General features: G+C 41.3%; 1 protein-coding gene across 1 annotated transcript in view; it reads left to right on the forward strand.

The window, feature by feature from the left end:
* The window catches only part of gabrb3 (gamma-aminobutyric acid type A receptor subunit beta3), a 383,905-nt gene that overhangs the window by 314,335 nt on the left and 51,223 nt on the right, over positions 1 to 18,347 (forward strand). The window contains exon 6 of the mRNA XM_072264245.1: positions 2,244 to 2,381. Within this exon, the coding sequence (XP_072120346.1) occupies positions 2,244 to 2,381 (138 nt within the window). The remainder of the gene's footprint in view (positions 1 to 2,243; positions 2,382 to 18,347) is intronic.

Raw genomic sequence — 18,347 nt, forward strand, 5'->3', positions numbered from 1 at the left:
TATCGATCAATCCCTCAGCCTCCCGAAAGTTCCTTCATTCCCAGCTCCCATTCTTCAACACAGTCTGAGAGGAGCTGTGGCCGGATGCACTTCTTGGATGTGTAGTGGCCAGGGATACTGGCGGTCTTTCTGCCTTCCCACCTCCTGCAAGAGGAACATGATGATATAGCTTAAGTTTGCATTTAGTTGCCGTTCAACTGTACTTGAATACCCAAGAACACAGCCAAATGAACAAGTGTTCCTCCAGTGCCAAGGTGCAAAACACAGTACTAACTTTCATACGCAGCACAAGGCTCATATATCAGATATAATTCCGATATAATTCCAATAGCAGTGAACGTTGTCACACAAACAAAAATAGTAAAACAGCCCAAGTTCCTGAGTGTCATGTCATGTATATTGATGGTGTGTGGGATGTTGACGAGAACAAGCCCTCACCAGTCCGATCATTATACGCTTGTGCAGCTGCAGACGAACGCAATCCAGGTTGGATGGCTTCACATGTCACAGGAATCTCCCCTGAGCTCAGGCTGGGACTTACTTGGCAGTCAAGAATTTAAAGCCAATGCTAGTACTTTGCCAAGATCATGTGCTACTCAGTCAATGGTTTGAGCACAGGATGTTCCATTCAGCTCCATGCAGAGCTAATGGGAAATTTAAAATGAAGAGAGGTTGAGGTGGTGGTGGTTAGGAGACTTTCACGAAACACGAAATTCGTACAGCACAAAAATAGGCTTTTCAGTCAACAGTGTATGTACAAACCATGTTGCATCCATTTTATTCTCTCCACATCCCTGTCAACTCCCAACAGGAACCACCAGTCACCTGTGCATCAAGGGGCGATTCCAGCAATCGAGATTCAGGAGTGTCTATTGTCATTCTTCAGAACACAAGTGTAAAGGAGAACAAAATGATTGTTACTCCAGATACAATGCAGCATTGAAAAACACAATAAGCATAAAGCACAATTAAAAATTAAAAAAAATAAACACAATACAGTACTGTGTAAGTCGTAGCCACATTATATATCTAGGGTGTCTAAGACTATTTGCACTGCATTCTGCCACAAAAAAATAAATTTCATGATGTATGTGATTGATGGTAAGCCTGATTCTGATATGGGTCTCTATTGTGGACTGAGAGTGGGAAGGGGACAGGGAGAGGGGGATCTTGGCATCTTGGCTGGGGAGAGGGGAGGGAGCGGGAAGCACCAGAGAGACATTCTGTAATGATCAATAAACTAATTGTTTGGAATCAAATGACCTTGCCAGGTACCTCAGGGCTGAGTGTATCTGCACCCATGCCATACCCCATCCCAGCACACCTTCTCTGCCACCTGTCCCACTCCCCGATTGTGGCACTCCACCCTGCCACTTCCAACATCCTATGTTCCTGCCATATGTACAAACTCACTCTTGGCTCCACATTGGCAAATACAGTACTGTGCAAAAGTCTTAGGCACTCTAGCTTAATGTATGTGCATAAGACATTTGTACAGTACTGTACATATAAATATAAAAGCAATTCTATAAAACATAATGTAGAATGTGACGAGGTAATTCGTTTCTTATTAGCACATATTCTGAGATTCAGGGAAATGCTTTTGTCTGTGTGCCATTCAGACAGATCATTCCATGCTTACACAAGTTATTGGCATAATTTTAAGATGATGGAGAAAAGTTTAGGGGAGATCTCAGAGGTAGGCCTTTTTACACAGGCTGAAACAATAGGGATATTTAAGAGACTCATAGATAGGCACATGGATGGTTAGTACAGAGTCTAAAATGCTGGAAGAACACAGCAGATCAAGCAGCATCAATGAAGAGGAATAATGAAGGGTCTCAGCCCAAAAGGTTTATTGCTTCCCATAGATGCTGCCTTACCTGCTGTGTTCCTCCAGGAATTTGTGTGTGTTGCTCTGGATTTGCAGCATCTCTAGAATTTCTTGTGTTTATGATTTGCCAGTACACAAACTGAAATGTTTGCTATTTAGATGGCTTATAGCTCTGAAAAAGTACTCAGAGCATTAGGGTCCAAAAGGCATGCTCTAAAACTTGCATGGTATTTAAATTATGAGCAAGCGACAAAACGCTGGGGGAACTCAGCAGGTCATGCAACATCAGTGCAGGGAAATGGATCCGTGCCCCATCTACTGCCCTTCAACCGTGTCCTAGCCAGCTTGTGACTCCTCTGCTTCAGAAAGTTTGAGTGTGACTAATGTCCTCTTTACCTTTGTCTTTCAGATGGTTACACCACAGATGACATTCAGTTCTACTGGCGGGGTGGAGATGATGCAGTGACCGGAGTAAATAAGATTGAGTTACCACAGTTTTCTATAGTGGAATATAGGCTGGTGTCCCGCAATGTTGTTTTTGCTACAGGCAAGTCTGCTTTCTTTATTGGGCGATGTACAGATTTTAGGCTACTTCATGAGTTTAACCTGTAAAATTAAGATCATCACCATCTTCATTATTTGCCATGCTATATGATGTGGGCGATCATGGTCTTTGACTATGGTTGTTCTTGCAAATGTTTCTACAGAAGTGGTTTGCCTTTGCCTTCTTCTGGGCAGCGTATTTACAAGATGGGTGATCGCAACCATTATCAATACTCTTTAGAGACTGCCTGCCAGGTGTCAGTAGTCGCATTACCAGATCTTGTGATGTGCACCAGCTGCTCATAACACCACCTACCACCTGCTCCCTTGGCTCCGTGTGACCCTGATGGGTGGTGGCGAGCAGAAGGCGGGCTAAGTAGGTGCTACACTTTACGCAAGGGTAACCTGCATGCTAGCGGAGGGAAGGAGTGCCTTACAACTCCTTTGGTAGAGACCGTATCCCCACCCTACCATCCAAAATTAAGGAAGGAAAAGATATATATTTCTGCAGTTCAATATAAGATGTATATTGTGATTGTTTATGTGTTTAAGTTGTCCCACTCCAAAGTCATGAAATATAAATTCCAGGGTTCAGCCAAGGTTATTTCACTCACAACATAAAATACAGTCAGAATGCTGCTGCCCTGCTGTTTCTAGGGACCTGACGTTGATCTTGACGTAGTATGTATGAAGTTTGCCTGTTCTATTGTTGACCAGCTATTTTTTTCCAGGTGCTCTGGTGTCATCTTGAACTTGTGTTAATAGGCTCAATGGCTACTGTAAATTATCCTTAAGTGTAGGTGGACAGATTGAAAGTGGACTTGGCATGCATTTGAGGGAGTAAGTTGTGGGGATACAGGGGAAGAAACAGAAGATTGGGATTGTTGTGCAGGGGTTCAACATGCACCCTATGGGCTTTTTCTGTGTGATGGTAAATGTACATTCAGTGGCCACTTTATTATGTACCTCCTGTACCTAATAAAGTGGCCACTGAGTGTATGCTCATGGTCTTCTGCTGCTGTAGCCCTGAAGTGTTCGACGTGTTGTGCATTCAGAGATGCTCTTCTGTACACCACTGTTGTAACACATGATTGTTTGAGTTACTGTCGCCTTCCTGTCAGCTTGAATCAGTCTGGCTATTCTTTGACATCTCTTATTAACACGGCATTTTCGCCCACAATACTGCTGCTCATTGGATGTTTTTTTTTTATTTTCACAGCATTCTCTGCAGAGATTGTTGTGTGTGAAAATCCTAGCAGTTTCTGAGATATTCAGAACCATCCTGTCTACACCAACAATGATTCCACGGTCAAAGTCACTTAAATCACATTTTTCCCCGTTCTGATATTTGGTCCAGACAACAACTGAACCTCTTGACCATGTCTGCATGCTTTCTGCCCTGAGTTCCCTCACATTACTGGCTGATTAGATATTTGCATTAATGATCAGGTGTACAAGTGTACTTAATATAGTGACCACTGTGTGTAAATGAAGTATATTTATGCTTTAAAAGGTACTAACCATATTTAGCATCTATGGAGTAAAATGGACAGTCAATGTTTCAGGGTTGGAACCTATCACTATCCCATAGCCCATCTTTCCCCTCTCCTGCTCTCTCAGTCTGCCCATCAGCAACATAGTTCATCCTCCCTTCTTCTCCTCACCTCCTGCCCTGTATTGTCATGGTCCACTGTCCTCCCCTATCAGATTCTATCTTCTTCAGTCCTTTGTCACTTCCACCTATCATCTCCAAACTTCTTATATCATACTCACTCTTCTCTTCCATCATCTGCTTATCACTCCTCTCTCACCTGGATCCACCTCTCACCTGCCAGCTCTTGATCCATCCCTTACCCCCAACTTTTTCACTGTGACTATCTCTCCTCCTTCTATCCAGTCCTGATGAAGTGTCTCAACCTGAAACATCAACTGCCCATTTCCCTCTATAGTTGCTGCCTGATTCATTGCGTTGTTCCAGCTCCTTCATGTGATGCTGCAGATTCCCAGCATCTCTTTTTGTCCTGGCAACTACATCTACATGCCCATGCACATGTGAACAGCTGGTACAAACTGCAAGCTCAGAGCTCAAAGAACTAATTTCTGCATTTAATGACCAAATAACAGTCGGTCCTACAAAATTAATTTCTAGTAACCATGCCAGTTGGACCCTAAATGTAATGGGCCATGTAATACACACGTCTGGGATCCCACACAGGGACAGTCACAGCCGGTAGTCACCATAGTTAACCAGCAATCACCGTCCATGTCCCTGAATTTCAGAAATGCTATCAGGGTTAATGGATGTTAGGCAAATGGAAAGGATCTGGCAATGACAGGCTTAGTGCTGAATGCTAGTCTGCTGCAAAAGAAAGGCAGATCATTCTTATCTAGGTTTTGTTTTTTTGTTTTATATACCTTGGGCGTCCATTCTGCTGGTGACCAATCCCAGGAGGAGATAGGAGATTGTTACCAAAATTAGGACCACCTTTACATTTAACTAGATTTAAAGTAAATTTATTATTGTTGTTGGTTGTCCTTTGTTTGCGAGGATGACGTTTGTCTGGGCAGCTCATCAATTGTGCTCTCTGAGTTGGCTGGCAGTCCGATTCTAGAATGGCACGAGTGTTGACAGTGAGGGCAGATAAACTGCCCGGCCGCTGTTGGAGCAACTGATGTGGCCACTTTTCTCCTCTGTTGAGGAGCGACCAGGTCTGTCTCTACCAGGGCGCGCCATCCAGTCCGATCCTGAGCACTCTGCTCAAGCTTCTTCACTTCAGTGTCAGCATGTGCAAGGCTGGCTTTTATGCAGTTCTTGAACTTCTTACGAGGTCGCCACCTGTCTGTTCTTCCTTGTGACAGCTCTCCATATAGCAATTGTTTGGGTATTCTGGACTACTCCATGCGTTTAATATGCCCTGTCCAGCAAACAGTAAATTTATCATTAAAGTATGTATATGTTACCATATATAGTTCCTTGAGATTCATTTTCTTGCTGGCATTTACAGGGAAAAAAAGCAATGTAATAGAATTTATGAAAACTTAAACATAACAGACAAGCACTAACAGGCAATGTGCAAAAGAAGGCAAACTGCAAATAAAATAAAACTGAGAAAGTGCTTTGTAAAGAGTCCTTGAAAGTAGGTCTGTAAGTTGTAGAATCATTTCAGAGTAGTGGTGAATGAAGTTATCAATGCTGGTTCAAGGGCCTGATGGTTGTTCCTGAACCTGGTTGTGATAACCTTCTGCCTAATGGTAGTAGCGAGAAGAGTGTTTGCCCTGGATCGTGGGGGTCTTTCACGATGGATGCTGCTTTCTCATACAGTGCCCCATGTAAATGCACTCATTTGTGGGGAGGGTGTTGCCGGTGATGGATTGGGCTGTGTCTACAACTTTCTGTAGCCTGTTCCATTCCTGGGCATTGATGTTTCCATACCAGTCCATGATGCAACCAGTAAGATTTTTAGAAACAAGCCAAATCTATGCAAACCTTTAACTTCATTGTGATGGCACTTATGTGCTGGTCCCAAGACAGATTCTCAGGCATCTTAATACCAGGGAATTTAAAGCTACTGACTCTCTCTACCTTTGTTTCCCTAATGAGGACTGGCTTATTCCTGCTGCGTTCGATAATCAGCTCTTGAGACATATTCATGTTATAGTGATATTAATGAGTAATGCATGTCATTCAGGTATAACCTGATCTGAACCAAACCAATACCACAGCCAAACCGAACTTAACCCAAAACTTGTGTAACGCACCCAAAAATCCTGAGGACCTTATAAATGTTCTTGGCTTAAACAGTCAACTTTTCATTCTGTTCAATAGATGCTGCCTGATCTACTGTGTTCTTTTAGTATTTTGTTTGTGTTGCCCTGGATTTCGTGAATCTACAGAATCTCTTTTGTCCAAGACAGAAGTCTGAGAGTTATTTTCAGAGCTGAATGGTCAGGTCTATTAGATCTGGGTTAATTAGACATGATCTGAGAGATGGAATGGTTTGTCAGTTCTTGCCCAAATTTCTAATGCTGATACAACTTCAACCAAACGATTTGCAATGGATATTGAAGATGAAAGGCATTGATGCCCAGTCATGCTTGTAGCACTGTGCCATCAGGATGTGTGTGAGAGGAAGATGCAGTGTATTAGAGAGTTTCAGGAAGATTTAGTGATATTGAACGAGGGGATGAAGCATTCAGGAGGCCACTAGAAGAGCTCAAAGCCATTTCCAACTCTTACCAAGACTAAACGGAATGGTCAAAATTTAAAGTAATCTCTAATGCAGTGACAAGATGGACAACTTTGTAATCTCAAGTTTCTACGAACTTAGTGACTCTGGGGACCATTTAGTAGGGAGTCAGCCACAATGTTGTCAGTCTGGAGTTACATATACAGTATTTTTTTTTGTAAACTGTATTGTATTTCATTATTTTCCTCTAAGTGCATGTAAGAAAATGGATCTCAAGGTAGTATTCAGAGAAAAAGGCATACTCTAATAATAAATTTACTTTGAACTTTAAACTGGATGGTCCTTTGCAACAACCCAACAATTTTACGATCATTGTGTCTGATACCAGCTTGTTATTTGAGGTTATTTTACTAACAGCTAAGGTGGGTCATGAGCTCATGTCACCAGTTAGATGTAAACTAGTGAAATGCTAGTTATAGCTCCAGGCAAACTAAGCAAATTTACACACTGTTTTGTTACTACGTTAATAAAAGAAAACAATATGTTGGGTTTACTTCGGGTTTTCAGTGTAGCACAACACCCAAAGGAACTTAACAATAATATCAAACCAGCTTTCATACTAAGCCACACAAAGAAGTATGAGGAAAAAGTCCAAAGCTCGAAGGGGTGGGGGATTGAAATATGTTTAAAGAGTAGAGAATGCTGTCAGGAGGAAATGCACATCTCAGACTTACATCATATGGGTTGATTCTTTAATGTCCTACGGAACTCAGGGATATGCAAAAGTACCTATTTAGATGGAGGAGAGGGACCAGTGGTGGAACAATGAAAGCAGACAAGAAATGTTGAAAACTAACAGATTTGGCTTGCATCTTACAGTGCTGAAAGGTGGGATCTGCTCCAAATTTCATGAAATATTTTTTCACTTTTATCACTATAGACTGGAGATGCGTATTTCAAAGATGATCCCAAAGATTTTCCAAAGCTTGGAGGGCGGGGCTGCACTTTCCAAAGCTCTTGGAAGGAAATTCCAAACTTATGGCCAGAAATCAAGATCCCTGGACAGGAATCCAGCTTCCAAACAATATAGACTGGATCTCTCATTCCAGTCCTTCTGAGCGATATTTGCTTCCAGGAACTCCATTATCCACTCTTCCCTACCCTCATGACATTTATTCCCACAAGTGTATTAAGTGCTTCACCTCTTCCCTCAACCACCATTCAGGGCCCCAAACAATCCTTCCAGATGAGGCCACACTTCACCTGCAAGCCTTTCCTGGTCATCAATTATATCCAATCCTCCCAGTGTGGCCTCCTTTACATCAGTGAGACCTGACACAGATTGAGGGATGACTTTGTAGAACACCTTTACTCTATCTGTGACAAAATGCTGGATTTTCTGGTTGACACCCATTTCAATTCAACTTCTCATTCCCATTCTGACAGGTCTGCCCAAGCCCTCCCTGAGGAGATCAAACTCAGGTTGGAAGAGCAACCCCTTATATTTCATCTGGGTAACTTCCAACCTGATATGATGAACATCAATTTCTCCAACTTTTGGTAATGTTATCCCCTTCCCTCCTTCCTATTGCCTCTCCCTATTCTGATTGCCCTCTCACCCCTTCTCTTCTCCTCACCTGCCCATCACCTCCCTTGGGTTCTTCCCCTCCTTCCCTTTTTTCCATGGTCTGGTTTCCTCTCCTATTAGATTCCATCTTCTTCAGCACTTTACCTCTTCCATTTATCACCTGTCCCCTCCCAGTTTCTTACTTCATTCCCCATCCCCCCACTCACCTTCACTATCAGCTGATCTCACCTATCACTTGCCAGCTTCTACATCTTGACTGATCATTTCCACGGATGCTGCCCAACCTGCTGAGTTCCTCCAGCGTGTTGTGAGTGTTGCTTTGACCCCAGCATTTGCAGAGTATTTTGAGCTTGTACATCTTCCCCTTTCCAGTCATGATGAAAGGTTTCAGCCCAATAAAGTCAACTATTTATTCCCCTTCATAGATACTGACTGATATACTGAGTTCCTCCAGCATTTTGTGTGTGTTCCAGGTGGAATCTCTTCCTCCTGAAGCTTATAATAGGGAATTTTTCATATAATTGACATAGAGATGACCCACCCAAGGCTCAGCGAATAGAACTATTCCTTGCAAAGGCCACACCTACATCTTACACAGCTTCCAGACAGGACATCCCTCTTCTCAAGCTTGTAGACAGAAACAATTCCTTTCAAAGCTTGTCAACTGTACCTTCCCACATAAACCTCAGACAAGAAATGGTATTTGTAAAGCTCATAGGCAGTGGATGCTTTGAAAGTCATAGATGGGCCTCGTTCCTTTGATGTTCATAGATATGATCATTTCCCCTCAGAATTCCCAAAGAGAAAATCATCATCAAAAACTTGTGGGAAATGGATTCCTGTCTCTGAGCTATGTCCCTCATCATCAGGACACATTCTTTCCATTGGCCTTGGATAGGACATGCTCCTTCTAGAATTCATATTCGGGGTCCTCTTTCCAAATCCCTGGAGCAAGATAACTTCTTTGAGAGCATGAATGAATCATATAGATAATGTTTATTCCTTTCAAAGTTTGAAAAAAGTAATTCCCCTATCCAACATTCTTGGATACAAATACTCCCTCCAAATTTCACTTGTTGGACATTTTGCTTGCAAAATTCATGCACTAGATCATTTTAAAGTGCATTGTAAGGTCCTACTACTGCCAAAGATCTTGCTCAGAAATTCTCCTTTGGAAGCTCTTAGAGAAGAACCATTTTTGCCATTCATTAGAGACTGGGCCTCCTTTTTCCAAAGCACATAGATACAAGGCCTTCTCTAAATCTTATTTGTGGGCCCTGGCATTTCTAAAGCTCTTTGGCAGTACCCATTCCTTAAAAATTTCATGGACAATTTTTCCTCCTCCCAAAGTTTGTATTTAAGCCAGCTATTTCAATGTCTTCGTCAGGAGTTCTCATTCCTAAACTTGAAGGGTGAAGATGTCTTCCAAATCTCGCCTGTTCCAACTAAAGCACTATCTTGTGAAGCTTATTGCCTTTTAATAGGAAGTCAGAGAATGGAGCTGTATTAAACCTCTTAAACAAAGCCTGGCCCTTTGAACCTACACCTTAAAATGTTACTTCTTCTAAAGTCCATAGACAAGACATGGTCCATCCATGTCTCATTGACAGTAGGTTATCTTTCCAAAGATTGTGCACAGAACATTCTACTTCCAAAGAACTAATTCATTCATCAATTAAATTGAGCTTCTTCTTACGACGTGTGAATACATGAGATTGCTCTCCAAACCTGATACATTGAATCTGTTTGTTTGATATTTTATAGACAGATTCACCTCTTACAGACAAACTTGGACCTTTTAAAGTTCACAGGCAGGACCTGCTCCTTCCAAAGCTCATAGACTATGCATGATTTTCCAAAACTCATGCTCAGAATCTTCTTTATTCCATAGCTTGTACTCCTGAAGCTTATGAACAATCTTTCTACTTTTGAAGCTTATAACCAAATGCAAAAAAATTGACAATTAACTGGTAGAATTTGATTGCTGTTTCTGAGTTACTTATTGTACTTCAGTGTTTCTTTGTTGTGGCATATCAAGTTTATTTTATTGTCATTCAATATGTATAACGCCTAATGAAACAATATTCCTCCGGACCAACACTTTGTATAACACATACACATAACACATGATGTAATATTACCAGTAGTGAATTAACAAAAATACGTTGCATTTATGACATAAGTTAAAAAGTAAATAGCTTAATGCTACTGTCGCCTCATGCGTGATGAGACATGGGAAGTTCCAGGGTGTTCAGCAGGCTTAGGACCAGGGGAGAAGCTGTTTCCCATCCTAACAATTTTGGCCTATTGCTACGGTACTTCCTGCCTAATTGTAGGGAGTCAAAGAAATTGTTAGACAGATGGGAGGGATTATTGACAATGCTAAGAGCCCTGCGTATGCAGCCTTCTTGATAAATAGCTCTGATGGGTGGAGGATGATCGTCTCAGCAGTCCGCACAATATTTTGTAGGGACTTGTAGTTGAATGTCTTGTTACTCTTCTTCCAGATGAAGATGCAGCTAGTCAGGACAGTCGCCATAGTGCCCCTATGTTCCTGTAAAAATTGAGAGAATCGGGGTTGGGGGGAGCCTCACTTGCCTTAATCTTCCCAGGAAGTGGAGAATCCGCATTTTCTTGACCAAAGAGGTGTTGTTGAAGGCCCAAGTGAGATCATCCATTATGTGCACTCCCAGAGTCTTGGTGCTCCTAACTCTCTCCATGGAGGAGCCGTTTATACGCAGTGAGGAGTGGTCAGCCTACACCTTCCTAAAGTCCACAATCTTCTCTTTGGTCTTCTCCATACTGAGAGTCAAGTTGCTCTGCTTGCACCATTCTACTAACTGCTTTACCTCCTCTCTGTACATTGTCTCATTGTCATGGATGATGAGGCCAACCACCGTTCTGTCATCAGCGAACTTAATGATTTGGTTTCAACTGGATCTGGCAGGGCAGTCATGCACCAGCAGCAGGCTGAGAATGCAGCCCTGGGGAACACTGGTGCTCCGCATGATGGAGCTGGAGATGTTTCTGCCGACATGGATTGACTGTGGCCTTTCTGTCAAGATGTCCAGGGTCCACTTACAGAGAGAAGTGTTGAGACACAGTGAGGACAGTTTACCCATGAGCTTCTGAAGGACAGTCGTATTACATGCCGAGCTGAAGTTAATAACCAGCATCCTGGCACGTTCAGCACCATTTTCAAGGCGAGACAGGACAATCACAATAGCAGTGAACTCCCTCAGTAAAAGTGTCTACACTTCGTTGTTAAGAACTCTACCATAGATGAACAGTGGGTCGTTGCACCTGAAGCATTCCAAAATTAGTTCTTATTAACATAGTTACATACAACTATACCACAGGTCTTGCCAGAAATCGTGGGAATTCTGTCAGCCCAAAAAGAGATGACACCCTCTAGTTGGATGGGTATTTGAGGGGTGTTATATTGAAGCCACATTTCCATCAGGATGAGGGTGCCGCTGCCTTCATCTCACCCTGATTCAGTCTCACATGAAGGTAATCTAGTTTATTTTCTAATGATTGAACTTTTGGAAGCAGAATCAATGGGAAAGCTGACCTGCAGAGTTTTGCCTTTAGTCTTGCACAAATACCATCTCACTTCTAACACTTTTGTTTCCTCGCACGCTGTTTCCGATAACATCCCCACTGAGTGAATGTAGCAGGGGACAATATGGAACACAATGAGCCCATGTGGCAGAGCTCACCTGCTGTCTAATAACTCACTAGTGAGGTAGACTTGCAACGCTTGGTGTTCTTAATATCCAGAAGTGTCTTGTAATCATAAGAAAGACATAAAGGATGAACAATTACACTGTTAGGTGAGCCAGAGCGGCTACTGTGACTGGATGCGCCGCCATCTTGGATCAGTCTGGTCATTGGATAAATGGTGCTGTCATTATGTAAGTCAGACACATTCTATTTATCCTAGAGTGTGACATTAGGTTGGATATGCTCAGGGGACTGTTTCAGAGTGTCCAGGCCTTTGTCTAAATTTAACACTTTTGTCATTGAGATATTATAACTCTGAGTTTCTGGCTTTCTTGTGCCTTCATTTTTACAGACAATGTACTGTACTATTGCCAACTTGATGTTACCCAATTATTTATTTTCAGTTGTTTTGTCTTTATTCATTTCTCACACTAGACCTTGGTATTAAGGATTCCAATTGCATTAAGAAACTCTTTGAAACGTTTCTTAATAATGAACTCAGAAAAATCCATTGACTATATCAATGCCACAGCAAAATTATCCAAATTTCTTGATTTCTCTTAGGAAAAAAATGGAAAATAAAACTAGATTAAAATACGAGAATTTCTGCATCCTGCTGTAATATGCTAGCTTTCTTCAAAAGAAAAAATCTGAAATGTAGGATTTTGTTCTGAGTGCAACTGATAGTTGGGTCAACACACACAAAATGCTGGAGAAATTCAGACAAGTGAACAGTTGAAGCTTCAGGCTGAGACCTGAAAAGCTCCTCCATAATGATGTGTGTGTTGCTCTGATTTTGCAGAGTCTGCAGAATCTCTAGTGTTTATGATACGTGGGCATTCGCTGGAGATCAGATCAATTCTAGTGGAGTCAGACTTTGTGGGAAAACTTAATTTTTGTTCCTCTTGTCGTGAGCCACTTGAAAGCCCTCATTGCATCAAGGAAGTACCTCTTGTATATTCTGTAGGATTTTTGCTCAAGTATGGTGATCTTAATTGGGAAATGGACACCTAATTCAAGAAAGGAAAATGGAAATTGTAATAAATACTGGGAACAAAGAACTTGTTTATCTATATGCAATTGGACTGCAGCACTGTTCCCTCTAAGCTGCACGGGTGCACGGCTGTGCAATAACTGAAATGTTTCTGTGCAGAGCAGCTGGATTTTTCTTTCCTACAAGGTTGATATAACTTTTAAATCTATGTTAATATCATTGTGAAATATCTCGTAATCAAAGTTCAAGTTCAAATTATATTTATTATTATTAAAGTATGTATAATTTGAACAGCCTTGAGATTAGTCTCCTTACAGGCAGCCACAAAACAAAAAAACCCAATAGAACCCATTAAAACAGAAGGCCGGCAAACATTCAATGTGCAGCAAAAGCAAACAAATTGTGCAAACAACAAAAGTAAGCAAACAATGGAAGTTCATGAAAGTGAGTCCAGTCATTACTGCAGCCAATCCACTAGCCTGTTAGTTGTAGGCCACAGCCTCAGTTCAGCATACAGAGGAATAAACCCTGTGGAGCAGCAAGCTGAACCAACCCCTCCCTTGTTTCCAGCCCCGACACCCTAACGTTTTCAAAATGGTGCGATGCTTGAGTCGCCCAAACCTCAAGCCCGTACCCGACTTTTCCAATTCAACGTGGTGCTTAAATTGATCAAACCTCAGATTTTCCCTTGCTGTTGGATCTGGGCCCCGCTGCTTCGATATGCTCTTGGGCCTGGGTCCCACCACCTAAATTTGGCCCGTACCTGACCTTTCCAATTCGACCTGGCACTTTAAATTGACAAAACCGTGAGGCATTCTTTGCTCTTTGGCCCAGGCTTGGGCCCCACCACCTCAGCTCTGCCTCACCTCAGTTCTGCGGCATTGAATCACCTCCAACTCTGCTCCAGCAATGGCCTAACATTGGCTCATTCACTCTTCTCAGGCCCTGGCACTGCCACCTCAATTTTTCCTCTACATGCCATTCCACAACTGTCCTATACCTTAGAGACTTCAGTGCATATTGCACTAGGTTGTGCAGGCAGTTCAAACATTCAATTCTGAAAGGGTAGTTATAGGTTATTGATTGATTTTTCTCCTGAAGGCACCAATGCAATCTTAAACTGAATAATCGGATCCTAAACTGGATTAATTACATGTTAATGAATATAATCCATAAATTTTCTAAGTAATAAATGTACCACAGCCTTTACTTTGAAACTTTTTAGATCTTCAAGATATTTACATTGTCAGTGTTTCAAGATACAACACAGTTGCAAATTGTAACAATAGACACAGAATGGAAGGTGATAGCTCATGGTTAATAAACTGCCAGCCCACTGAACACTGACAATGATTGTTTAAAAGTTTATGAAAAGTGGAAGATTTTCTTTGTTGTATTGTATTTTGTTGTACCCTTCAATTGATAAATAAAATTAAATGTATGCAATTTTTCCATTTTCATTCTAAATATTCATAGTATGCATATTACAAAAAATAACTTTCAAAGTACCACGCAGTTTTCAGGCCATGTGAAAATTTCTTGCTCAGAGCAGTTGTTGGTCTGCACAGCTGTAAAAAATAAATTAGAGGGAGTGTAGGCGGCAACGGATTGCTACCATACTCTTTCTCAAAATAATAAAATAACGTATTGTCAGGAAACAGAAGAAAAGCAGCACAGACTAAATGGAATATGTGTCTGAAGGATGTGCAGGTACATAGAGATACTTGAGTGTTTATGAGTATAAATCTTTGTAAGTAGCAGAGCATGTTGAAAGAGTAATTAGTAAAGCATATGGGAATCTGAACTTCATTACCACAGGCATAGAATACAAATGAAGGAAGTTTACAATAAATCTTTGTAAAATGTTTGTTAGATTACAAATGGATTGTAGCTTACCACATTCCAGGAATGATCTTCTAGAAAATCCAAGAAACATTTGCCAGAATAATTCCCAGAATGAGTGCGTATAGTATTTGTAAATGATACTATTCTTTTTCACTTATGGTCAGATGCTAATTGCATTTCATTGGCTTTGTATCTGTACTCAGCACAATGACAATGAAGTTGAATCTAATCTAATCTAAGTATGGGCTGAAAATGATGGGATTGTTATCCTTTCAATTAAACGTTGTGATAAAATGTAGAGATGTTCAAAGTTTTAGAAAGTATGAAGACAAATAAGTTGCCTATTGGTAGGGACTTCAAGCATCACCAGACTTGTGAAGATCAAAATATAAATATGACAAAAATCTTCTTATATCTATAGAGTAGTTATGAGCTCGAGCTCCCTGATATGTAATTGGATTGGAACATGGGAGAAAGTAATTTTCAAGGCTGTAGGGAAAGTCTAACGGAATGGCAGTGAATAGAATGCTCTGTATGGAGATAGCAGTGATTAGATGGAATGAATGGTCTTGTTTCATATTAGAATGATTTAAATCATCCATCCATTAAAATAAACCCAACTATGACCATAGCAATTAAACCTTTGAAATGTTAGAGAGGTGCAGATGGAAAGCAAGAAGTCTAAGGCAGACACAGTCCTCTAAGGGAGACTCAGTCCTGATGCGGCGTTTCAGCCCAAAATGTCGACAATTCCTTCCCCCCCTGCAAATGCTGCTCCACCTGCTGAGTTCCTCCAGCAGAATGTTTATTGTTTGATAAGTCTGAGGGGATGATTTTCGCGTCCTGTTCCAACAGGAAATATGACAGCAGGACTCAGAATGGATAAGCCATGGATGTCCAGGATACATCAGCATAACAGGACTGGATCGGGTGGATAGTCGAGGACTTTTTCCCAGGGTGGAAATGGCTAATACGAGGAGGCATAATTTTAAAGTGATTGAAGGAATGTATAGGGGGAATGTCAGAAGTAAGTTGTTTATACATAGAGTGTTGGGTGCATGGAATGCCCTGACAGGGATGGTGATAGAGACAGATACATTAGTGACATTTAAGAAATGTTTAGACACATTGATGGTAGAAAAAAATGGAGTGCTATGTAGGAGGAAAGGGTTAGATTGATCTTAGAGTAGGTTAAAAGGTCGGCATAACATTGTTGGCCGAAGGGCCTGTACTGTACTGTAATGTTCTGTGTAAGGGAAGCAGGGCTATCAGTCATATTAATATCTTGAGACATGCCAGAGAAATCTCTGCAAAAGGAGAAGGCAGCACAGTAATTGTCTCAGAGAGCTGCATATAGTGTCAGGATGCCATTAGCAACAGCGTTGCTGTGGTTAAAAAGCCCCCAGTTTAACGTTTCAGGAGCAGTTTGTTCACTGTCATTTGGATGCAACTTTTCACCATAGCAACCTGAGGAGCCATAGCAACACATTCCCACCCACAGAACTTGCAGCAGAAGGTTGAAATGCCTGACTTGCAGTTGCTGGCTTGCATTTACAAACATATCATTGATTGCTTTCCTCCGGAATCTGCAGTGTGATGTTTGAGGGTCTGATGAACTAGTATAGCAAGTAGTATAGAAAAATATATATATATATCAACTTTAAAGACTTTAAAGGTCTTTCACCATATACTCTGTAAGTCAGAGCACAAAAAGCCAACACAGCAGTACTCCTGAGGGTTTAATTCCCTCCATGAACTATTTTTAGCTAACTGAATGCATTAACTTCCATCTTCAAGTCTTTTAACACAGTCTTCAACCAATTTAAAATAAATGGACTAACTACACAGAATATCATGAACAGGAAGCTACCAACAATGCACTCTAACACTAGCCCAGAGTGACTTAAACCCTTGGGAGTTTTTGACCTGGTAGGTCACCTCTCTGGCAACTCACTACTGAAATCTCTCTCTTGTCTTAATTACCAATACATTGCCTTTTTTTTATATTTTTTTGTTCTGTTATCTTTTCAATTCTGAAAAAAAATAGAGCATTTTTGGTGGCACACGGGCTGATAGGATTGTAAAAAGAGCTTTTGGCATGTTGGCCTTCATAAATCAGGGCACTGAGTGCAGTAGCTGGGATGTTGAAGATATACAAGCTGAATTTGTTGTATTGCATGCAATTCTGGTCACCTATGTACAGGAAAGACAACAATAAGATTAAAAGAGTACAGAGAAATTTTATGAGGACATTGCTGGAACTTGAGGATCTGAGTTACAGGGAAATGTTGAATAGATTAGGACTTTGTTCACTGGAGCGCAGGAGAATGATGGAGATTTCTAGAGGTTTGTGGAAGGTCGTGAGAGTGTGGAAAGTGCTACCAGAGCAATTAGTGCATGTGAGCTCGATTTCAATGTTTAATAGAAGTTTGGAGGGCTATGGTCCTGGTGCAAGTTGATGGGAGGACACAGTTTAAATGGTTGGGCACGGACTAGATGTGCCTGTTTCTGTGCTGTACTTTTCTTTGACTCTATGCCTCTAATTATATAACATTATGAGGTATAGTCATAGTCATACTTTATTGATCCCGGGGGAAATTGGTTTTCGTTACAGTTGCACCATAAATAATAAATAGTAATAGAACCATAAATAGTTAAATAGTAATATGTAAATTATGCCAGTAAATTATGAACTAAGTCCAGGACCAGCCTATCGGCTCAGGGTGTCTGACCCTCCAAGGGAGGAGTTGTAAAGTTTGATGGCCACAGGCAGGAATAACTTCCTATGGCGCTCTGTGCTGCATCTTGGAGGAGGTAGGGTGATAGGCATTTTCCCATAAAGTTGGGTGAGACTAGATTAGAGGGCATAGTTTTAGGGTGAGTGATGAAATATTTAAGGAGTACCTGAGGAGGATATTCTTCACTCAGGCTAGTGGAGCAAGCTGTCAGCAGAAGTGGTAGATGTGAGTTCAACTGTACCATTTAAGAGGAGTTTGGATAGGTGTATGAATGAGAGGTGTGGAGAAAGTAGGACACAGAATAGAAAGTTGTCACTTTAGAACAGAGAAGAGAAGAACATTTTAGCCAGTGGGTGGTAAATCTGTGGATTTCATTGCCACAGGTGTCTGTGGAGGTCAGGTCATTGGACATACTTAAAGTGGAGGATGATCAGTTCTTGATTAGTAAGGGTGTCAAGGTTTACAGGAAATTGGGGCTGAGAGGGGAAGTATATCAGCTACGATCAAAAGGAGTTGACCCGATGGGCAGAATGGTCTGATTCCAGAGGATAAGGTTGGCATGGACTAGATGGGCTGAAGGGCCTGTTCCATCACCCTACAACTCTAAAATAAACCTTAGGTAAATGCACCAATCTTCAGTGGTCCTGAATGCAAACTCCAGTCCGCATGTTCTAATCCTTTATGGTTACGGAGGTCCGAGTAAGATGGCCAACCATAAAACAGCATTTCAACATTGGATCTGGAGACTGCAGCCCCAGGACATCCTCGCTGTCTTCTGAAAACTGTTTAATTAGATATAAGTAATTTTAAAAATTAAATCACAGAAAAAGTAAGTTAATTTTAAAACTATTAAGGTTAAATATGTCTGTGAAGGTTCTCAGTCATCCAGGTC

This window comes from Mobula birostris, chromosome 7, assembly GCF_030028105.1.
Source record: "Mobula birostris isolate sMobBir1 chromosome 7, sMobBir1.hap1, whole genome shotgun sequence".
Classification (NCBI taxonomy): Eukaryota; Metazoa; Chordata; class Chondrichthyes; order Myliobatiformes; family Myliobatidae; genus Mobula; species Mobula birostris.